Raw genomic sequence first — 18,533 nt, 5'->3', positions numbered from 1 at the left:
TGGGGCAATGGGGGTTAAGTGACTTGCCCAGCGTCACACAGCTAGTAAGTGTCAAGTGTCTGAGGCTGGATTTGAACTCAGGTACTCCTGAATCCAGGGCCAGTGCTTTAACCACTGCGCTATCTAGCGGCCCCCTGCATATGTTTTTTATCCTTCCCATTAGATTGCAGGTTCCTGGAAGGAATGGATTGTTTTGTTATTTTTTCTTTGTAACCCCAGTACATAGCATAGGGCCTTGCCCATGTTCCGTCGTGTCTGACTCTTTGTGAACCCATTTGGGGTTTTCTTGGCAGATATTGAAGTGGTTTGCCATTTCCTTCTCCAACTCATCTTACAGATGGGTAACTGTAACAAAAGGGTGAAGTGACTTGCCCAGGCCTGCACAAGTTATTAAGTGTCTGAGGCCAGATTTGAACTCAGGAAGATGAGTCTTCCTGACTTCAGCCCCTACACTCTATCTACTGTACCACCTAGCTAGCTGTCCCAGGACCTTGCCCATAGAAGATGCTTACTAAACATGTATTAAATTGAATTGAAAGGAGCTAGCTTTGAATGTCCACCTCTGACAATGCCCTGTAAAGAGGCAATAGAGGAAGGTGAAACTGATCCCTGACCTCAAGAAGCCTATGGTCAAAATAGGGCATATCTGAATGTAAGTTAATATGGAAGAAGAAGCATACAGACTCCAGTTTTAGCTGTTGGAGCTGTAATATGACAGATTTAGGAACTGAAAAATCTGAAGCCTCTCCCTTAGCCTTGCTATGTGACTAGGAAGCAAATCTCTGTCTCCAAGAGGCGGGGGAGGGGCCTTGCTGCCTCTGATTCCCTACACCATCTGGGTGAAGAGCCCATAGGGCTCACAGGAGATAGAGGCAAATTAGCCACCTTGCCAGAAGCTGGATGGCTACTGCCTAGGGCACAAAGTTGGAGGGTGGGTGGGGGAAATGGGGCTTGTAGGACAATAGATGAAGTCCTATTCTGAGAACAGTTACCATCAGGGCTTGACAAAGAATGGAAAAAGGGAAGTGATCAGCTATGTATAAGTAGTCTGCTCTGTATACGGTTTCAGTGTGAAAAATAAGGAAGCATCATAGTCTATGCACAAACCTAGCTTTAATTTGGACTAAGGTAGTACTTTTGGTTCAAGGCCCTCTCTTAGGAAAGAAGCAAAACAGCATCAATCTTATTCCCTCCCTTTCCAAATTCCAGTTCAGTTCAATCCAATTCAATTTAACAACCATTTACAAAACACCTCATTTGTGCAAGCGTTGTTCTAGGAGAGATACAAAGCTAAATGAGACAGTGCCTGCTTTCTTGGAGCACAAATATGACACATTCACAGGTAACTATTAAAATAACATAAGACATGACCTGTGGTATAATGGAAAGAGAACTGGATTTTGAGCCAGAGGACCCAGGCTCAAATCCTAAGCTTGACACATTATCTTTGTGACCCTGGGGAAATCAGCTGGGACCACCCTTGGAGCCCTACCCCAGTGTTGAAGTAGATTTTGAGGAGTCAGCATTCCCTCAGAACCGGCGCTCACCAGTCCCCACCAATGTTCTATTTTAATAGCTAATCAAGAGATGCAATAGTTTAAAGCAAAAAAAAAAAAATTCAACTAAACAGCAAAGCAAAATAAGTAACGAGAGATTTCTTCATACAAAAACAAGGTTATATTCTCACAAGTTTGCCATACCACTAGACAGAAAGCAAATATACATGGCCAGGAAATTTGAATGCACACATATATAATGTCTCCATGAAACATAGGTATGGGGGCAGCTAGGTGGCACAGTGGATAAAGCACCAGCCCTGGATTCAGGAGGAGCTGAGTTCAAATCCAGCCTCAGATACTTGACACTTATAGCTGTGTGACCCTGGACAAGTCACTTAACCTTCATTGCCCCGCCTTCCCCCCCAAAAAAAAAACCTAGAAAAGGGAAAGGGAAGATGCCTGGACAGGCACACACATAACTGGGTGTATAAGGGTGGTATACAGTATGTTGTTGAGTCCTTTCAGTCATGTCTGACTCTCTGTGACCCCATTTGGGATTTTCTTGGCAGAGATACTGGAGTGGTTTGCTATTTTCTTCTCCAGCTCATTTTACAGACAAGGAAGCTGAGGCAAACAGGGTGAAGTGACTTGGCCAGGGTCATGCAGCTAGTAAGTGCCTGAGGTAAGATTTGAACTCAGATCCTCCTGACTCCCGGCCCAGTGTTCCATCCTATCCACTGTGCCACATATGGTCATTAAACTCATGCTTGCAGGATCATGTGCAAGCTCAAATCCTTTTATGCCTCCGATGTTGCTGCTTGCTTCTCCCTCTCAGAGCCAATGATATCAATATCCTTTTGGTGATGTCTTTTGACTGTGAGCTGCTTTCTCCTGGGAGCTGGAGTCCTTCCCCGACTGCTTTTAAATTGCTCTCTGCTGCCATCTTCTGGTCTTCACATGCTCATGCATTCTCTTCAAATCCTGCTGCTTTTTTGCCATCTGAATTTGCAGGGAATTGCAGCTGCTATTTAGGGCCTCTGCCCTGCAGGGAGACTCTCTACTCTGTTAGCCATAGCCCCAGGAGTTATTGCAGCTCACTCATCCAGACAACCTGCAGAATAAAACAGAAACTATCGGGCTTAGATGGAGTCTATCTTTTGAAAACTCGACTCCTCTTCTGGTGTCCAGGATCAGTTCATTTTTTTTTAATCCCATCATACTCCTTGTTGTTATCTTGGGTCCTTAAATACCAGCCAGCCCTGAAGTTCTACTTTGCAAAACTGCACAAGAGCTGGGTGACTCTATAGTTAGAAAATTTTTGAAATTCCTAACTCCCTTTGAGGCTCAACTCAATGGCCATTTCCTATGAGACCTTTGCCAATTCTACTGTATTTATTTCACATATATTTTGTAATTGCATAACTGCGTACATGATGCAAGCCCTCAACCTCCTATAGAATATAAACGCCCTGAGGACAGAAATTATTTCATTTTTCTTTCTGTATCCTCAGAACCTAGCATGCTGTTGTTGTTCAGCTGTTTTGATCACAATCAACCCCATTTGGGGTTCTCTTGGCAGAGATAAAGGAGTGGTTTGCCATTTCCTTCTCCAGCACATTTTACAGGAAACAGACAAAACAAGGATTAAGTGACTTGCCGAGGGTCACACAGCTAGTAAGTGTCTAAGGCTTGATTTGAACTCAGGAAGTTGAGTCATCCTGACTCAGAGCCCCATACTCTATCCATTGTGCCACCTAGCTGCCCTCACTAGCATATAATAAGTGTTTAATAAATGTTTGCTGAATTTAATTGAATTGAATCATGCCTGTGGGTCCCTAGCCTGAGTTCTCAAACACCATCAGTTCAGGTGAAAAGAGTTTAGTGGGGCTGGCGAAGAGTCTGGTGGGGCTGGGAACCTTTGCTCTACTCATCATTCCAGTTACCCTAACCGCCAAAATCCCTGTACTACCTACACAGCTTCTCTGGGCCTGTTTCCTCATCTATAATATAAAGTAGTTTTGTTAAAGTCCCTTCCAGATATACATCCTATGATCATGAGAAATGCAAAACAAAGTACCATGCGAGGTTTCCAAAATCACAGGATTTAGCTCTTGGAGGAACCTTTGAGATTATCCCTTCCAACCCCCTCTTTTTTTTTTTTTAAAGTGAGGCAATTGGGGTTAAGTGACTTGCCCAGGGTCACACAGCTAGTAAGTGTTAAGTGTCTGAGGCCGGATCTGAACTCAGGTACTCCTGACTCCAGGACCGGTGCTCTATCCACTGCGCCATCCAGCTGCCCCCAACCCCCCTCTCTTTACAGATGAGAAAACCAAGGCCAGAGAGATCAATAAATCTGACCAACTCTACAGGTTTGGAGAAGCAGAACCAGGTTCTGAATCCAGAGGCTCTGATCTCAGATTCAGTTTTCCCCCCTGTGTCTCATGCTGCTTCTGGGGGAAGGGAAGGGAGGAATCAGGAGATACACCTAGAGAAGGTGGCATTTTACATTGGGGCGAATCTTTTTTTAAATTTTAACAATTAAAAAAGAATAGGTAAAAATTCAATAGGCAAAACGGGAAAGGATGAGGATACTTAGGGCCAGAGGGGCCTGTTCAGGGGATTGCAAGCAATCTTTAAACTGCAAAATTCAAAAGCCTTTTCTCAGTTCTTCACTTTCTCAATCTCTGTGATTTTTGACAATGTCAACCACCCTCTCCACCTGGACATTCCTCCCTTATCTTTCATTACTCTGTTCTTGCTGGATTCTTCTACCCATCTGACCACTCTTTGACTGGACCATTCTCCTCCTGCTACCTATTGAGTGAGCACTTCCAAGCCTGGGTCACATCACTCCTCTGGATATAATAAGCTCTTCCTACATGGTCTCACCAGTTCCCAAGGGTTCAATGGTTATCTCTATGAAGATGACTCCTAAATCTATCTTTCTAGCCCTAATATTTCTCCTGAACACCTGTCCTACATTATTATGTGCCTCCTGGTCAGCTGGATGTCCCTTAGGTATCTGAAACTCATCCAAAATGAAATTCATTCTACTTTTCTTCAAACTCATTCTAAACTTTCCCATTTCTGTTGGAGGGGTGCCCTCAACAGGCACTGAGGTTCACAACCTTGGAGTTATTCTTGACTCTTTATTCTTCCTCAACCCCTAGAGCCAATCCATTACCAAGTTCTGTTGATTCTGTTTCTGCATCTCTTTCCTCCAACCCCTACTCAGTAGTGCCTGCTCTGCATCAAGCCATTATCACCTCTCTACATATTGTAGTGCCTGGAGCACTATAATAGCCAGTTAATAACTGGTATGTCTGCCTCCAACTTCTTCCCTCTCCACTCTATACTCCACACAGCTGCCAAATTGGCATTCCTTAAACAAAGATAAGACCACATCACTCGCCTTTACACTGTTGTCACTCAGTCATCTTAGTAGTGTCCGACTCCTCCTGACCTCATTTGGGGTTTTCTTGGCAAAGATACTAGAGTGGTTCTTTCTTCAGCTCATTTTAGAGATGAGAAAACTGAGACAGTCCCTTACCCTACTGCACAAAAATCTTCAATGGTCCCTTTAGACTAGTACAAAATGCAAAATCCTCAGCCGGGCATTTAAAGTCCTTCATAACCTAGTTCCCACCTAAACTTCTGGTCTCATTTCATATTAGTCCAGGTTCTCCTACTTGTTGAATGACTCCTCTCCTTCACTAAATCTTCATTCAGTTCATGCCCACTAACTGTGGTTATCCCCCAAGGCTCTGTTCCTTTCAATTAGTTTATCTCATCAGCTCCCATGGATTCAATTATAATTTCTAGTCTGATAATACTCAGAACTACTTATCCAGCCCTAACCTTTCTTCTGATCTCCAATCTTGCATCTGCAACTGCCCTTATTCTCTGGAATCACCTAGCGTGCCTCCGCCCACTCCTGATTCTGCTTCTGCTAGCCTTTTCACCCATTGGTGAGGTCTTCCTGGAGCCTCTGTTTCTGGAAGTGCCCCAACCAGCTATCCTTGATTCCCTGGAATAAGCCACCATGCCCTTGCCTGGGCACCTCATCACCCCCACCCCTTTTCAGCTTCCCTCTCACATGTTTTCTTCCCCCATTACTATGTAATGTTTTCGAGGACATAGATGGTCTTTCTTTTTTATTATATGTGTATCTCCAGTGCTTACCACTGTGCCTGACACATAGTAAGTCCTTAATAAATGCTTGATGACTGACGACTAGTTCCCTTCACGCAGTCTCTATTTTACATAGTATCACACTTCCTTCCTCCATTCACTTCGTATTATTGTCATATGTGCTTGTGTATATGTGTTACATCTGCCAGTAGAAATGTAAGCCCCTTGAGGGCAGGAACTTTCTTTTTTGCCCTTGTATGTCTAGCATCTAGCACATGTTGTTGTTGTTCAGTCACTTCAGTCATATCCAGCTTTTCGTGACCCCATTTGGCTTGGCAAGGATACTGGAGTGGTTTACGTTTCCTTCAGCACCTTTGGTGCTAAATAAATGTTTATTGAAATGAAGACTGTGAGATAATGTAGGCTGGGAAGGTAAGCAGACACCAGTTTGTAAAAGAGATTGAATGACAGGCAAAGGAACTTAAGCCTTACTCAGTAAATAATGAGTGATTATTGAGGAGACACATCGAAGACATAAACATTAAAGAACCAAATATAGTGGGTGATTCACTGAAGGCTTTTCTGGGCACATCCACCCTCCTTACCACCCCACCCCAAATTCTATCCTGTTCTATGATCAATAGTGATGAGACATTCATTTAAAAATCTATTAAAGACCTATTAAGTGGATAACATTGAGCCAGGTTCTGGGGATACAAAAATCCAAAATGAAACACGTGACTTCAAAGCACTTACCTTTCACATGAGGGCATTGAGAAGGGGGATTTGTGATTTGGAGAGTTAAGCAGGCACAAAAAGAGAGGAAATTTAATTGGTTTTACAGATACAAATGAAAGGTTTCTATGTATTCTTACTCTGGGATGGATAAAGCACATAACACAATCGTGAACTGATATAACAAAAAACAGGGTAGATAGAGTCTTGGGTTTGAGCCAAGGTTAGACAAGAAGAGGAGGAAATTCTTATGACACTAGCATAAAAAGCAGATTTTAGGTGGGGGAGGCAGAATCTTTTTTTCCATATAAATATTTTATTATTTTCCAGTTACACTTAGAGATAGTTTTCAACATTTGTTTTTATGATTGATTTCTAGTTTCAAATTTTTCTCCCTACCTCCCCAAGACAGCAAGTAATCTGATATAGGTTATATATGTATAATCACATTAAACATATTTCTGCATTAGTCATTTTATGAGAGAAGAATCAGAGCAAAAAGGAAAAACCTCAAAAAAGAAAAACAACAACAACAAACAATAGAAATTGTATGGTTCGATCTGCATCTAGATTCCACATTTCTTTTTTTTTTCTGGATTTGGAGAGCATTTTCCATCATGAGTCCTTTGGAACTATCTTGGACCATTGCATTGCTGAGAAGAATCAAGTCTATCACAGTTGATCAACACGTAATGTTGATACTGTGTACAATGTTCTCCTGGTTCTGCTCATCTCACTCATCATCAGTTCATGCAAGTCCTTCCAGGTTTCTCTGAAATCTGCTTGCTCATCGTTTCTTACAGCACAATAGTATTCCATTACATTCCTATACCGCAACTTTTTCAGCCATTCCCCAATTGATGGGCAACCCCTCAATTTACAATTCCTTGGGGAGGCAGCATCTTGAGCTTGAAATGCAGGTGGAAATTTGATAGAGATAAAGATGTCTCACAAGCAGCTATAGCAAGGTTGTCCGAGGGCCGGGGGAAAGGGTCAGGACTGGAGATATTGATTTCTTAAAGTCTTGGATATCACAAAAAAGAGAAAATGGAGGGAGAAAAAAGAACCAAGGATAAAGCTATAGTTAGAGAGGGGAAAGGGAGAATAGCCAGGAAATAAGATGAAGGAGCAGTTAGCGAGAAAGGAGGATAAGAGTGTGATGTTACAGAAATCAAAGGACAGAGCACAGGTAAAAAAGGGGGGATGGGTAGCAGTGTCGTGCTGTAGGCTAGAAGTCAACCTTCTAATGTTCCCTGGGGTCATCCCACTTCCCACTGTTTTCTATGGTAGTCCCACTCACCCTAGAGCTGGACAACAAGGGATAAAGCATGAAGGAGATAAGCAAGTAAGCCTTAAGGCCTGAATCTAAACACTTCCCTTTCATTCCATAGCCATCTCCGAAGACCCATCCCCAAGGAAGGAGGTAAGTATGGTTCCCCAGTATTCTCATGTCCTCCATTTCCTGTTTCTCTTCTTCTGATAAGACTGCTCTCTCTATAGGACTTCTCTGTCATCTATTCCAAGGTGGCCTTGCCACAGAGCCAGAAACTCTCACCTGGGTAAGGGGACATATACAGGAGACTCAGGCCTCCCAGGAAGACAAGTCCCAGGCACATACAAGAAATGATGGCAATTCGACTCTGGTGATCCCTGATTCCCCCCCACCACCACCCACCCTCCAGTTTGGGATGCCCCTCGGAGAGGCTGCAAAAAGATCACCTCCAACAAGAGAGCCCCTCCCCTCCAACCCAGAAGATGAAACTGAGCCTTTCCTCCCTCTGTAAAGAGATAAGGAGTCCCTGGGCCCTCACCCAGCTCATCATCAAGGACTGAAACACGGTAGACTTCCCGGAAGATAATCAAGCAACAAGAGCTGAGAATGGGGCATGGCAATTTCATTGGGCAACAGGAAGTAACATCCTCTTTCACTGTAGTTAGGAGCTGGTCTCACCTGCTTTTTTCTCTCTGCATCTGTGTTGGGGGAGGGTGGTATTAGTCCCTGAGTGTTATTACTCCCCCATCCTGAGGTATAGCCAAGTGAGAGAGAGGTTCCTTGTTGTTCGGTTCTAATGTGGATGATGGAAGGCAGCTCACATCTGCACTCATTGGAGAAGAGCTCCAGAGGTGATTCTGATACTTAGAAAAGCAACATGGTGTCATGGGAAAAGCATTTCAGGTCTGAAAGTCTGGGTTTGAGCCCTAGGTCTGCCATTAACTATGTGACCTTAGGCAAGAATAATAACTCATAGAGAGGGTGTCTGTCTTCTCCCAAGTCCATGGCTCCATGGGAAGAGAGGAGTGCATAGGTCCTTGGCCCATAGTGCCTGACGAGTTTCTGAGTTTTCACCTCATGACTGATCCTACAGAATATGTGAGTCAAACATTGAGTTTCAAACCGTGTTCTGCTGTGTACTTTCTTTTGTCCACATAAATTACATTTCCTAGAATTCCTAGGTTCAAAGTAACTTCTGTACTGTTTGGAAACTTCCAGAGTCCAAGAGAGCAGCGGGTATCCAGTCACTTTGTAATTATTTTATTATCCATTGGTTTTATCATTATCATGTACTGTTTAATTTGCTTTTTGATTCTATGCCAAGAATAAAAGCTGTATATGTCCCCAAACAAACAAAAATAACAAAAACTTTTACATAGTACTTTGAAGTTTGCTGTGCATTTGATATACATCCTCACAATAACTCTGTGAAGCAGGTGCTATTGTTATGCCCACTTTATGTAGGAGGAAATTCAGGGAGGTTAAGTAATTTGCACAGGGCCACACAGCTATTTAATGACTAAAACAGGATCTGAACCAAGGTATTCCCGATTCCAAGTTCAGTACTGTGTTCTCTGGGCAAAGCACTTCACCTCCAAGTAACTTAGTTTTCTCATCTATAAACTGGGACAACTTGGGAGCCCTCCCTAACAACCTAGCATTCTAGCATTCTATCTGTGACCTTCAAGTTTCTGTGGCCTGTGAGGTATTGCTGAGTAAAGCTAACAGAGAAACTCCCCAGGACCATCTCTCCTGGTCTTATAGTGTGTGGGCTACTCTATTTGCAATTACCTCTTATAGGCCATAGTTGAGAGGCTAGATGTCCCATAGGAATCTCAAACCCAATGCAATTGGTGGCATAGTGGATAGAGCACTGGGCCTAGAGTTAAAAAAAAAAAAGTTCAAATTTAACCTCAGACACTTAATACCTGTGTCACCCTGAGCAAGTTACTTAATCTCTGTTTACCTCAGTTCTCTCAACTATAAAATGGGAATAAAAACAGCACTTACTTCACAAGATTGTTGTGAGGATCAAATGAGGTGATGTTTGTAAAGTGCTTAGCACAATGTCTGGCACATGGTAGGTGCTATATAAATGCCTATTCTATTCCCCAACCTCCTCCCTCAAGGTAGTTCATTTTATAGGGTGGGCCAAAATTCACAAAGAGGTCTGATGTTTTAAAAACTTTTTGAAAATGATTTATTCTTTACTTCCTATATTTTTCCTATATATGCCACTTATGATGCTATGGTGTTATAAATTAAAAACAAAAACTAAAGGACTTATTGAATACTGAAATCCCTCTGTGACTTGGTGACTTTCGGGCCACTCTGTACTATCAGATAGCTCTGATTATTAAGAAGCTTTCTATCAGACTCAGCCTGGCTCTCTGTAACTTCCCTCCATTTTTCCTAGTTTTGCCTTGTGGGGCCAAGCAGAATAAGTCTAATCCCTCATTTTACCGGAACACGAAAAAACTCTCTCGGTCTCCCTAAATCTTCACTTCTCCAATTAAACATCCCCATTTCATTCAGGAGTTCCTTGTATGACAGATGTGGTCTCCAGTCCCCTCTGTACCTTGCCAGGGCCACACAGCCAGTAAGCCAGAGCTCTCCTGAACCAGGCCTGAGGCTCTTATCTGCTACATCATGCTGACTCAAATCTCTGCTAATTTGTTTTATTGATTGTCTGGACCTAAAAAAATGATGGAGAAAAAATGTTAACTTTTAATTAATTAAATTTAAAAGTGTAAATTTTGAAAAGATTAAACTTGAAAGTGTATCATGGGTACATTTTTCTCCCCTAGAGGTAGTTGTTCAACATTTTACAGTATATCCCTGCATCAGGCTTCAGTTGTGCAATCATGCATCCTCAGGAAACCAAAGACTTAAATCTTTCAGAAGCCTCAGGGTGGGTAATGGGAGTAATGTTGCTGGATCGGACCAGTTACCATTTGTGGTCAGCACTGCAACCATTTCCATGTCTACAAGTTGAAAGGAGTCAGGTCTTTGTCCATAGTTCCTAATTCTCATATCAGCTAGCTTCTGACTTCTACTTTAGATTAACAAAAATATTGTAGGCAAATACTTTGATTCTGCTCTGCCGTCAGAGGCAGCATCAAAGATAAGGAGCCAGTCTTTGAGCCAGTTAGAATGGGGTTGACCTCTGGCCTCTGACACCTACTGGCCTTGGCCTTGGGGAGAGTCACTTAGCTTCTCATTGTTTATTCTTTAAGGCTATAAGTGCTAACTTTCATGGGAGTTTCCTTATCTGGGAGTTAGTGAAATCAGAGATCCAAGCCCTAAGTCTCAGCATTATGCTGAGTCTGGGTACCCAAGGTGTTAACATTGTACTGGGGTAAAACAACATACACACAGATAAGTAAAAGCAAAATAAATATGTAGCACCTGGGTCATACCCATGGAAGCCCTAGAATAGCTGTCTCAAGTTAAAGATATGCTGTGATCCAACATCTATACAAAACCATAGCTCATGAGCCTCTGCTAATATTTTACTTTATTCTAGTCAGCCAGAGCATGATTAATTCAAAGTAAAAGCATTTAATGAAATTGTATAGTAAGAAAATTCACAATAAAACATTCCTTCCATAAACCTAGGGTGTACTATCCTACATCCTATGCACATCCCATTAGTGGGAGAATTGGCATATATAAGCATTGTGCATTAGGAGCACAGGAATAGGGACTATGTGTGGCTGAGGCACATACTTGGAGGGGAAACCCCCCATCACTGAAGCAAAAGAGACATCTTCTGATATTATTATACTACCCTCACTGAGCCTGCTTGATGCTGGAGTGATATCTTTGCTGGTCTATTGGTGAGTGATAGGCATGCATTCTCCACTGGTACACGTCTGTGCTACTTTCATGGCATCTCTGATGGTCTCATGATGACCATTGAGCACATAGTCTCATCTAAGTCTAACTCTGATAGCTTCTCAGGTTGTAACCTTTGCAGATCATTGCTTCCAAGAAGCTACTAGTTTCTAGACTTACCTTTTCAGACCCACACAAGTCATCTCAACTGCACTCCACTAGGGTATAGCAGCTAGAACATCTCCCTGCTTTTAAGTCATAGCTACCATACCCCACTGGAAAGAAAAAAACAATTAAACCAGAAAGAGATCCCCAGGCTAAGACTATCTTTTCTTTTTGATCCCTTCTTCTAAAAAAGCCCAAAGTCTTCTGTTACTAAAAACTTATTTATTATTATAGATTGCCAAGGTCTTTTCCAACTTAGGATGTAAATGAATTTGAGCCAGAGCAAAAGATAAGTAAAATATGTAAGCTCCTTCACCTCCAACCACATACCTTATTCCTGTCTTTATTATACATATCTGTCAGCAGCATCCTTGGTACTGTCTTTTGGCCACTGGAAAAAACCTGTCTCCTTACAAATACTAAGTAATGTTTTAAGGCAAGGGGGACTAATAACTGGGGAAATGAGGAAAGATCTTTTGTAGATGGTGGCACTTGATCTGATCCTTGAAGGGATTCCAGGAGATATGGGTGAGGACAAAGAATAGTACATTCTATTGGGAAATGTAAACAAGTAGATGATAAATGGGAAGGATAGACAGACCAACAGTGCATTTATTATGTGCCATGTCCTATGTTAGGTGCTGGTGATACACAAACAAGCAAGACAGACCTTGCCTTCAAGAAGCTGATGTTCTAATGAGGAACGACAACTCATAAAGATGTGCTGAAAAGGGGGGGATGTTGTTACCTTCTTTGGGGCATGGTGAAGAAAAATGGTTTGGGACCCAGAAGTAGAGTCCAAATGTCCTTTGCGATGGAGGTGAAAAGAAAGTAGGACCATGGTAAAAAAAAAGTAGTCAGGAGGCAGAAAAATTTGACTATGAGAAGCAGGGAACACAAGAGTGGATTCCAAGTTTCTGTTGGGTAGAGATGGAAGAAAGTAGTGCTAAGCTGAGGAAGCTTCAAGGAAAAGATAATTGCATACAAAACAATTTGAGGAAAGAAAGCTCACTAATGACTACAATAATCAGGAAAAGTGTGGTGAGTTGATCTAAGCCTCAAATGAAGCTAAACACTCTAAGAGGAAGAAGGGAGGAGAGAGAGCTTACCAGGCATTGGGGAAAGCCTGTGCAATTCAGGGAAATAGTAAGAAAGCCAGTTTACCCAGAATGTATCAAGCATGAATAACACTAATTAGCCAGAGAGATCCCACCTCCTTCCCCACCTTTTCAAATTCTCCCTACCTCACCTGGTTACCTGTCCTAAGCAACTGCCACCCTGAACCTCATTGTACCAAGTCCTTCATTTAAGGTCTGACCCGAAGCCCAAATCAAGACCAGGTCTACAGCCCATGATCCTTTATTCCCTATACCAACATTGCAAGAAACAGCAGACCAACATTTGTCCGATGTGATCTTTAAAAACCATTATAAAAAATTGCCTCTTGTTTCTTCCATTTCTCAAACTGTGCACTGAAGAAAAAAATATGATGAGAGGGATGAGGGAAAAACCCACTCTGTTTGTCTCTTGAGTTGCTGGGTTCTCAGTCTTCATTTATCTCCATGCCAGGAGGCAGGATATAAGCATAACCTTTACAACATCATAAACTTGTCTCAATTCAGCATAATTTGACTAGTGCTACACTCTGTATGTGCTGAGAGTATAAAGATAAATAGGACACGGGACCAGCCCTCTAGGAGTTTATAATTTGGTAAGAGAGTAAGACTTGTGTAAAAATAAGCATAATAGAAATTAAACTATGATTAGTTTAGTTCATTATGATTAGTGCTTAAGATTGGGCAGCTAGGTGGTACAGTAGACAGAGCACGAAGTCTGGAATCAGGAAGACTTATCTTCCTGAATTCAAATCTGGCCTCAGACATTTACTAGCTGTGTGACCTCTGGTAAGTCACTTAACCCAGTTTGCCTCAGGTTCCTCATCTGTAAAATGAGCTGGAGAAGGAAATGGAAAACCACTCCAGTGTCTTTGCCAAGAAAATCCCAAATGGGGTCACAAAGAGTCAGACACAACTAAAAAATAACTGAACAATAAATGCTTAAGAGAAGTCTGAGGCAAGAAGTTTCAAGGAAAGGGGAATCCCATCTAGTTGAGATGATAAAGGAGGTGATACCTGAGCTGGACCTCAAAGGAAAGGAAAAATCTTAGTAGGTAGATATATTGAAGGGGACAGCACTCACAAAGGTCCTGAGAAAGGGACACAGAATAGGAAATAAACCATATAGATTGCTATGGAATGGGCTGCCTCCATTGGACTGGCTCAAGAAATGTGTGAGGGGGTCCCCTCCTTGAAGATCTTCAAACAGAAGCTGGACAACCACTTGTGGGGTACATTATAATGAGGAGTTATGAGTTTGGTTGCTGGTGTCCCTTTCCACTCTCAAATTCCATTATTTTGTGAAGGATAGTTTCATCAAAGTAGTTAGTGCTACAAGAAATCTCAGATATAAACTAGTGACCCTCCCACCACCCATTCTCTATATTAAGGTTAACCAATTGTCTGGGCTCACACAGAGAAGAAGAGTCAGAGTAGTATAAAATGAGGCTGGAAAATGGGTTAAAATCAGTTGGCATTGACAATGCAGCTAAGAAATGTATCTTTTACTAAGCAGATGAGAGGAAGCCACTGAAGGTTTTTGAGCAGGGGAGGAAAGATGTCATGATTACATCTATACATTAAGACAATTATTCCATTAGCAGCGCCAAGGACAAACTGGAAGAAAGAGTCCAGAGGCAGGGAAACCAGTCAAGAGACTATTAAAATAACCCATGTAAGAATAGAAGACGTAAAGGAGAATGGTATATTTGTATGTGAGAAACATGGAAGACCTAGAATCAATATTTCTTGGCACTAGATTGAATGTAAGGATAAGGGAGAAAGAAGAGTTAAAGATGACTCTTCTGGGAGATAAGGGTCACACACATGACATAGAAAACACCTGTGACCAAGGGACACAAATAGGTGACACATATGAAGAGAACACACAGGCTGGAAAATATGCACAAAGGGGACACACTTGGGATATGTGTGAGCAGAAATTATACATGAAGCACAGAAACGGCTCCTACAATATGGGATGCTGCTGGGCTGCCATTGTCCTTTGGTGATGTCAGCACATTGTCTCTCTTCAGAGACAGCTAGGGAGCTGTTTTGTTGAGCCCTGCCTAAAAAATGAGACCGAGTATCCTCAGGGCTAGCCCCTTGTGGCCACCCCGGGTATTTCAGAAACCCAGCTTTTGCCTACCCTTCTATGATCTCTCTCACTGAGCACCTGCTGTCACAGAAGCATGGAGCAAGATGGAATGACAGGCTCAGTTCTTGCCCACAGGGGAATTACAATTTAGTTACAGGCAACAGCAATGAAGCATATTTCTCATTCATCCTGGAGCAAAGAGAGAGCAGGCACACCATTCGTATTCTTATTATTACTTGCAGCTTTGCTAGAACTTTTATTTCCAATTTTGGGGAAATAATTATCTGTTAAAATAACTCTGTCCTTCACACTCTGTGATCACTGATTCTATGGCCATGAATGAAAAATGAACGTTGGAACCGTCAGATATTTACACCTTTCATGTATCTCCATCCCTACATGGGGTCTTACTGAACTCTGTTTTCCCCATAGGCTTAGTGCTAGGAACATGAGAGGTGCTGTCAGTGGGTACTTATTGGATGGATAGATAAGCAGCTGGAGAGGGTCAGGCAGGAATGAGCTTTTCCAGCTGTACTCCTTTCACCTCAATATGTCCCCACTTCTCCTTCCTTCAGGTCAATGAGAAAAGTCTCTCACCCTCAAAATCAAACCTCTCCTATACTCTAGACGTCATCCCTTCTTGTCCCTTCTAATCTATCTGTCACACAGGCAGGTAGGTAGGACAGATAGAACATTGGTCCTAAAGTCAGGAAGACCTGAGTCCACATCCAATCATGGATACTTATTAACCGTGTCACCCTGGCCAAGTTTCTTCACCTCTGTTTGTCTCAGTTTTCTCAACTTTAAAGTAGGGACAACAGAAGTTCCTTCCTCGTAGGGTTGTTGTAAGGATCAAATATGATGATATTTGTAAAGTTCTTAACACAGTACCTGGCACATAGTAGGCACTTAATGAATGCTTATTCCCTTTCCTCTTCCCATCAATAAACATGTATTAAGCACCTATCATGTGTTAGCCACTGTTATGAGGTATCAGGGTAAAAAGATGGTTATGACACAAACCCTGCCTTCAAGAAATTTGCAATCTAATAGGTGGAAATATAATTTCTGAATAGGTAGTTATGATGTAAGGTAAGGTATTCAATGGGGGGAAAGGAAAGATCTAGTAAATGTTGATGGGGAAGTGATGAGCTGAGCAATTCAGACAAGGCTTCAGAGATGATGTATTCAGAGCAAGAAGGACCTTTAAGGACATCTAGTACAATTCCTCATTTTACAGATGAGGAAACAAGCTAAGAGTGACTCATCTGTAGTCAGACAGCTGATGTTTTAGAGGTGTGACCCATGTCTTCCGAGACCCTAAATCTAGCCTCTTTATTGACTGCATGGTCCTACATCTCTAAGAAGGAACAGACACCTGATACTGACTTTGAAAAAAGAAAAGAATTTCCACAGATGTTGCTGGGAACTGCAGCTGCAAATACAAATGGGAAAGGACAGGAGGAGACCCTGAACATCTCATAACCCAGTTTGCTGAGACATAGAGTGTGAGAAGGAGAATTATGTTGAATAAGTCCAAAAAGTAGGTTGGAATCAGATTAGACTGGTGGCTAAAATTTAGCCAGGCTGAGGAGTTTATGTTTTATCCTAAATATAAGGGGGGCCCATAAAGGTTTTTGGTCAAGGGAATAAGATGGTTAGATCTATGTAGAAGATTATAAAAATAATAACTAGCTGTTATATAACATTTCAAGGTTTGCAAAACACTGTACATAGTTTATCAGATGGTAAGCTGATATTTGCAAAGTGCTTAGCTCAGTGCCTGGCACATAAGAGCGCTATATAAATGCTTATTCTCTTCTTCGTTATCTCATTTGATCCTCATAACAAGGCCATGAGGTGAATACTATCATTATCTCCATTTTACAGATAAGGAAACTGAAGCTCAGAATGGTTAAGTGACTTGCCCAGGGTCACACAGCTAAGGAGTAACTAAAGCAGGGTTTGAACTCAGGTCTTCCTGACTCCAGGTCAGACACACTCCAAGTTTAACTCACTGTGCTACCTAGCTCCCTATGTGACAGGTGAGAAAAGGAGGGAGAATAGAGGCAAGAACATCAGGTGGGAGACACGCTTGAAAATGGATCACTTTTTTCCATAGAAGGTTTTTGGTGCTAATAGTAGGGGAGAGAAAAAAAAAAATGAACCAGAGACAAAAGACCTGAGATTTCTCATCTGTGGAATGGAGGATTTGGACAAGATGACTTCTTGGATCCTCTTTCTGGACCTAGATCCTATGACCCTTTCTTTAAAAAGACCTTCATTTGGGGCAGCTAGGTGGTGCAGTGGATAAAGCACTGGCCCTAGATTCAGGAGTACCTGAGTTCAAATCCAACCTCAGACACTTGACACTAGCTGTGTGACCCTGGACAAGTCACTTGACCCCCATTGCCCTACAAAGAAAAAAAGAAAAAACAAAAAAAGACCTTCATTCAACTCTAGTTATTGCCATTTGTCAATGACAGAGCACCTCCCTTTCTCTAGTTTTTCATAAGTAAACTTTATAACTCAACTCTATTGTTTCCATTCTCTCCTCTAAGCTATTACACTACCTCCCTTCCATCAGAACAGGTTCAGTTCCTACAGGCCTCACCCAATTATCTCATAGAAGCTAGACTCTAGACCTTAGAATTGTAAACAACCCTCAGAGGTCATCCATTCCAACCCATCTCTTCAGCCTGAAGCACCTCTGTTCACGACATCCCAGCAAGTGGTCACCCACCTTCTGCCCAAAAACCTGCTTATTCTTTCTCATCCTTCTGGTGCTCTCAGATGCATTTGACATGGCTGGAGAGCTGTCTGCTTTCTGTGCTCAAAGAAGCTTTAATTTAATGTGGTGTTTAGACAATTACCTTTATGCTGGGAAGTGCTAATAACAGTATCCAGTTGGTGCCTAGAGACCTGTCATATGAACCCTTAAGGTACAGGTCATAGAATCATAGCATCTCAGGATTGAGAGGCATCTTGGAGGCCATCTAATGTAGTTCAACCCACGTCTAAACAAGGATGCCCTCAGCAACATACCTCTGCTTGAAGACCTCCAAATTCATCATCTGGATGGTTCTAATTGTTAGGAAATTTTTCCTGACATCAAGCACAAAAGTTATCTCTTTGCAGCTTCTACCCATTCTCCCCTCTGGAGCCAAAAATTTAATTCCCTCTTCCTCAAATAGTTTTTCAAATATTTGAGGAGAGCTGTCCCATCACCCCTAAGTCTTATTTTTTCTAAGTTAAATATTTCCAGCCCTTTCAACATGTCTTCATGTGTCACATTTGTGAGGTCTTTTAGTTGCTCTAGTTGCCCTCCTCTGTTAGCTAGTTTATCAATGTCCTTCCTAAACTGTGGAATGAACAGTTTACTGAAAGAATTTACTGCAGGAACATTACACAGGAATGAACACATTACCTCAGGTGGGTACTGGACCAGGGTTTGATACAAAGAACTTAGTCCCAGATTCTATTCCTCTCTCAATGTAGTTTTCAAAAGTCAGAGCCAATGGCAGCTGATTTTGAGAAGAGAAAGTCCCTTGAAGCAGAGGATGCATTGGGCTACACAACTTGCCCTGCCCCCTCCTCTCCTTACACACACTTTTGAATTGAGTTCTCAGAGACCAACCCAGTCCAGTCCTTCAAACCAGGTTGTTTGTTTTTGCCTCTCC

The 18,533-nt window shown here is 42.1% G+C and overlaps 1 protein-coding gene across 1 annotated transcript in view; it reads left to right on the top strand.

Annotated features, from left to right (window-relative positions):
* Window positions 1-9,569, top strand: part of FCRL6 (Fc receptor like 6) — a 43,216-nt gene extending 33,647 nt beyond the window's left edge. The window contains 2 exon segments of the mRNA XM_043962590.1: window positions 7,757-7,788; window positions 7,866-9,569. Coding sequence (XP_043818525.1) covers window positions 7,757-7,788; window positions 7,866-8,198 — 365 coding nt within the window. The 3' untranslated portion in view covers window positions 8,199-9,569.
* The last annotated feature ends 8,964 nt before the right edge of the window (window positions 9,570-18,533 follow it).

This window comes from Dromiciops gliroides, chromosome 4 (assembly GCF_019393635.1).
Source record: "Dromiciops gliroides isolate mDroGli1 chromosome 4, mDroGli1.pri, whole genome shotgun sequence".
In the NCBI taxonomy this organism is placed as follows: Eukaryota; Metazoa; Chordata; class Mammalia; order Microbiotheria; family Microbiotheriidae; genus Dromiciops; species Dromiciops gliroides.
Note: the sequence above shows the minus strand (reverse complement) of the source record. Positions and strands in the feature narration are given on the sequence as shown.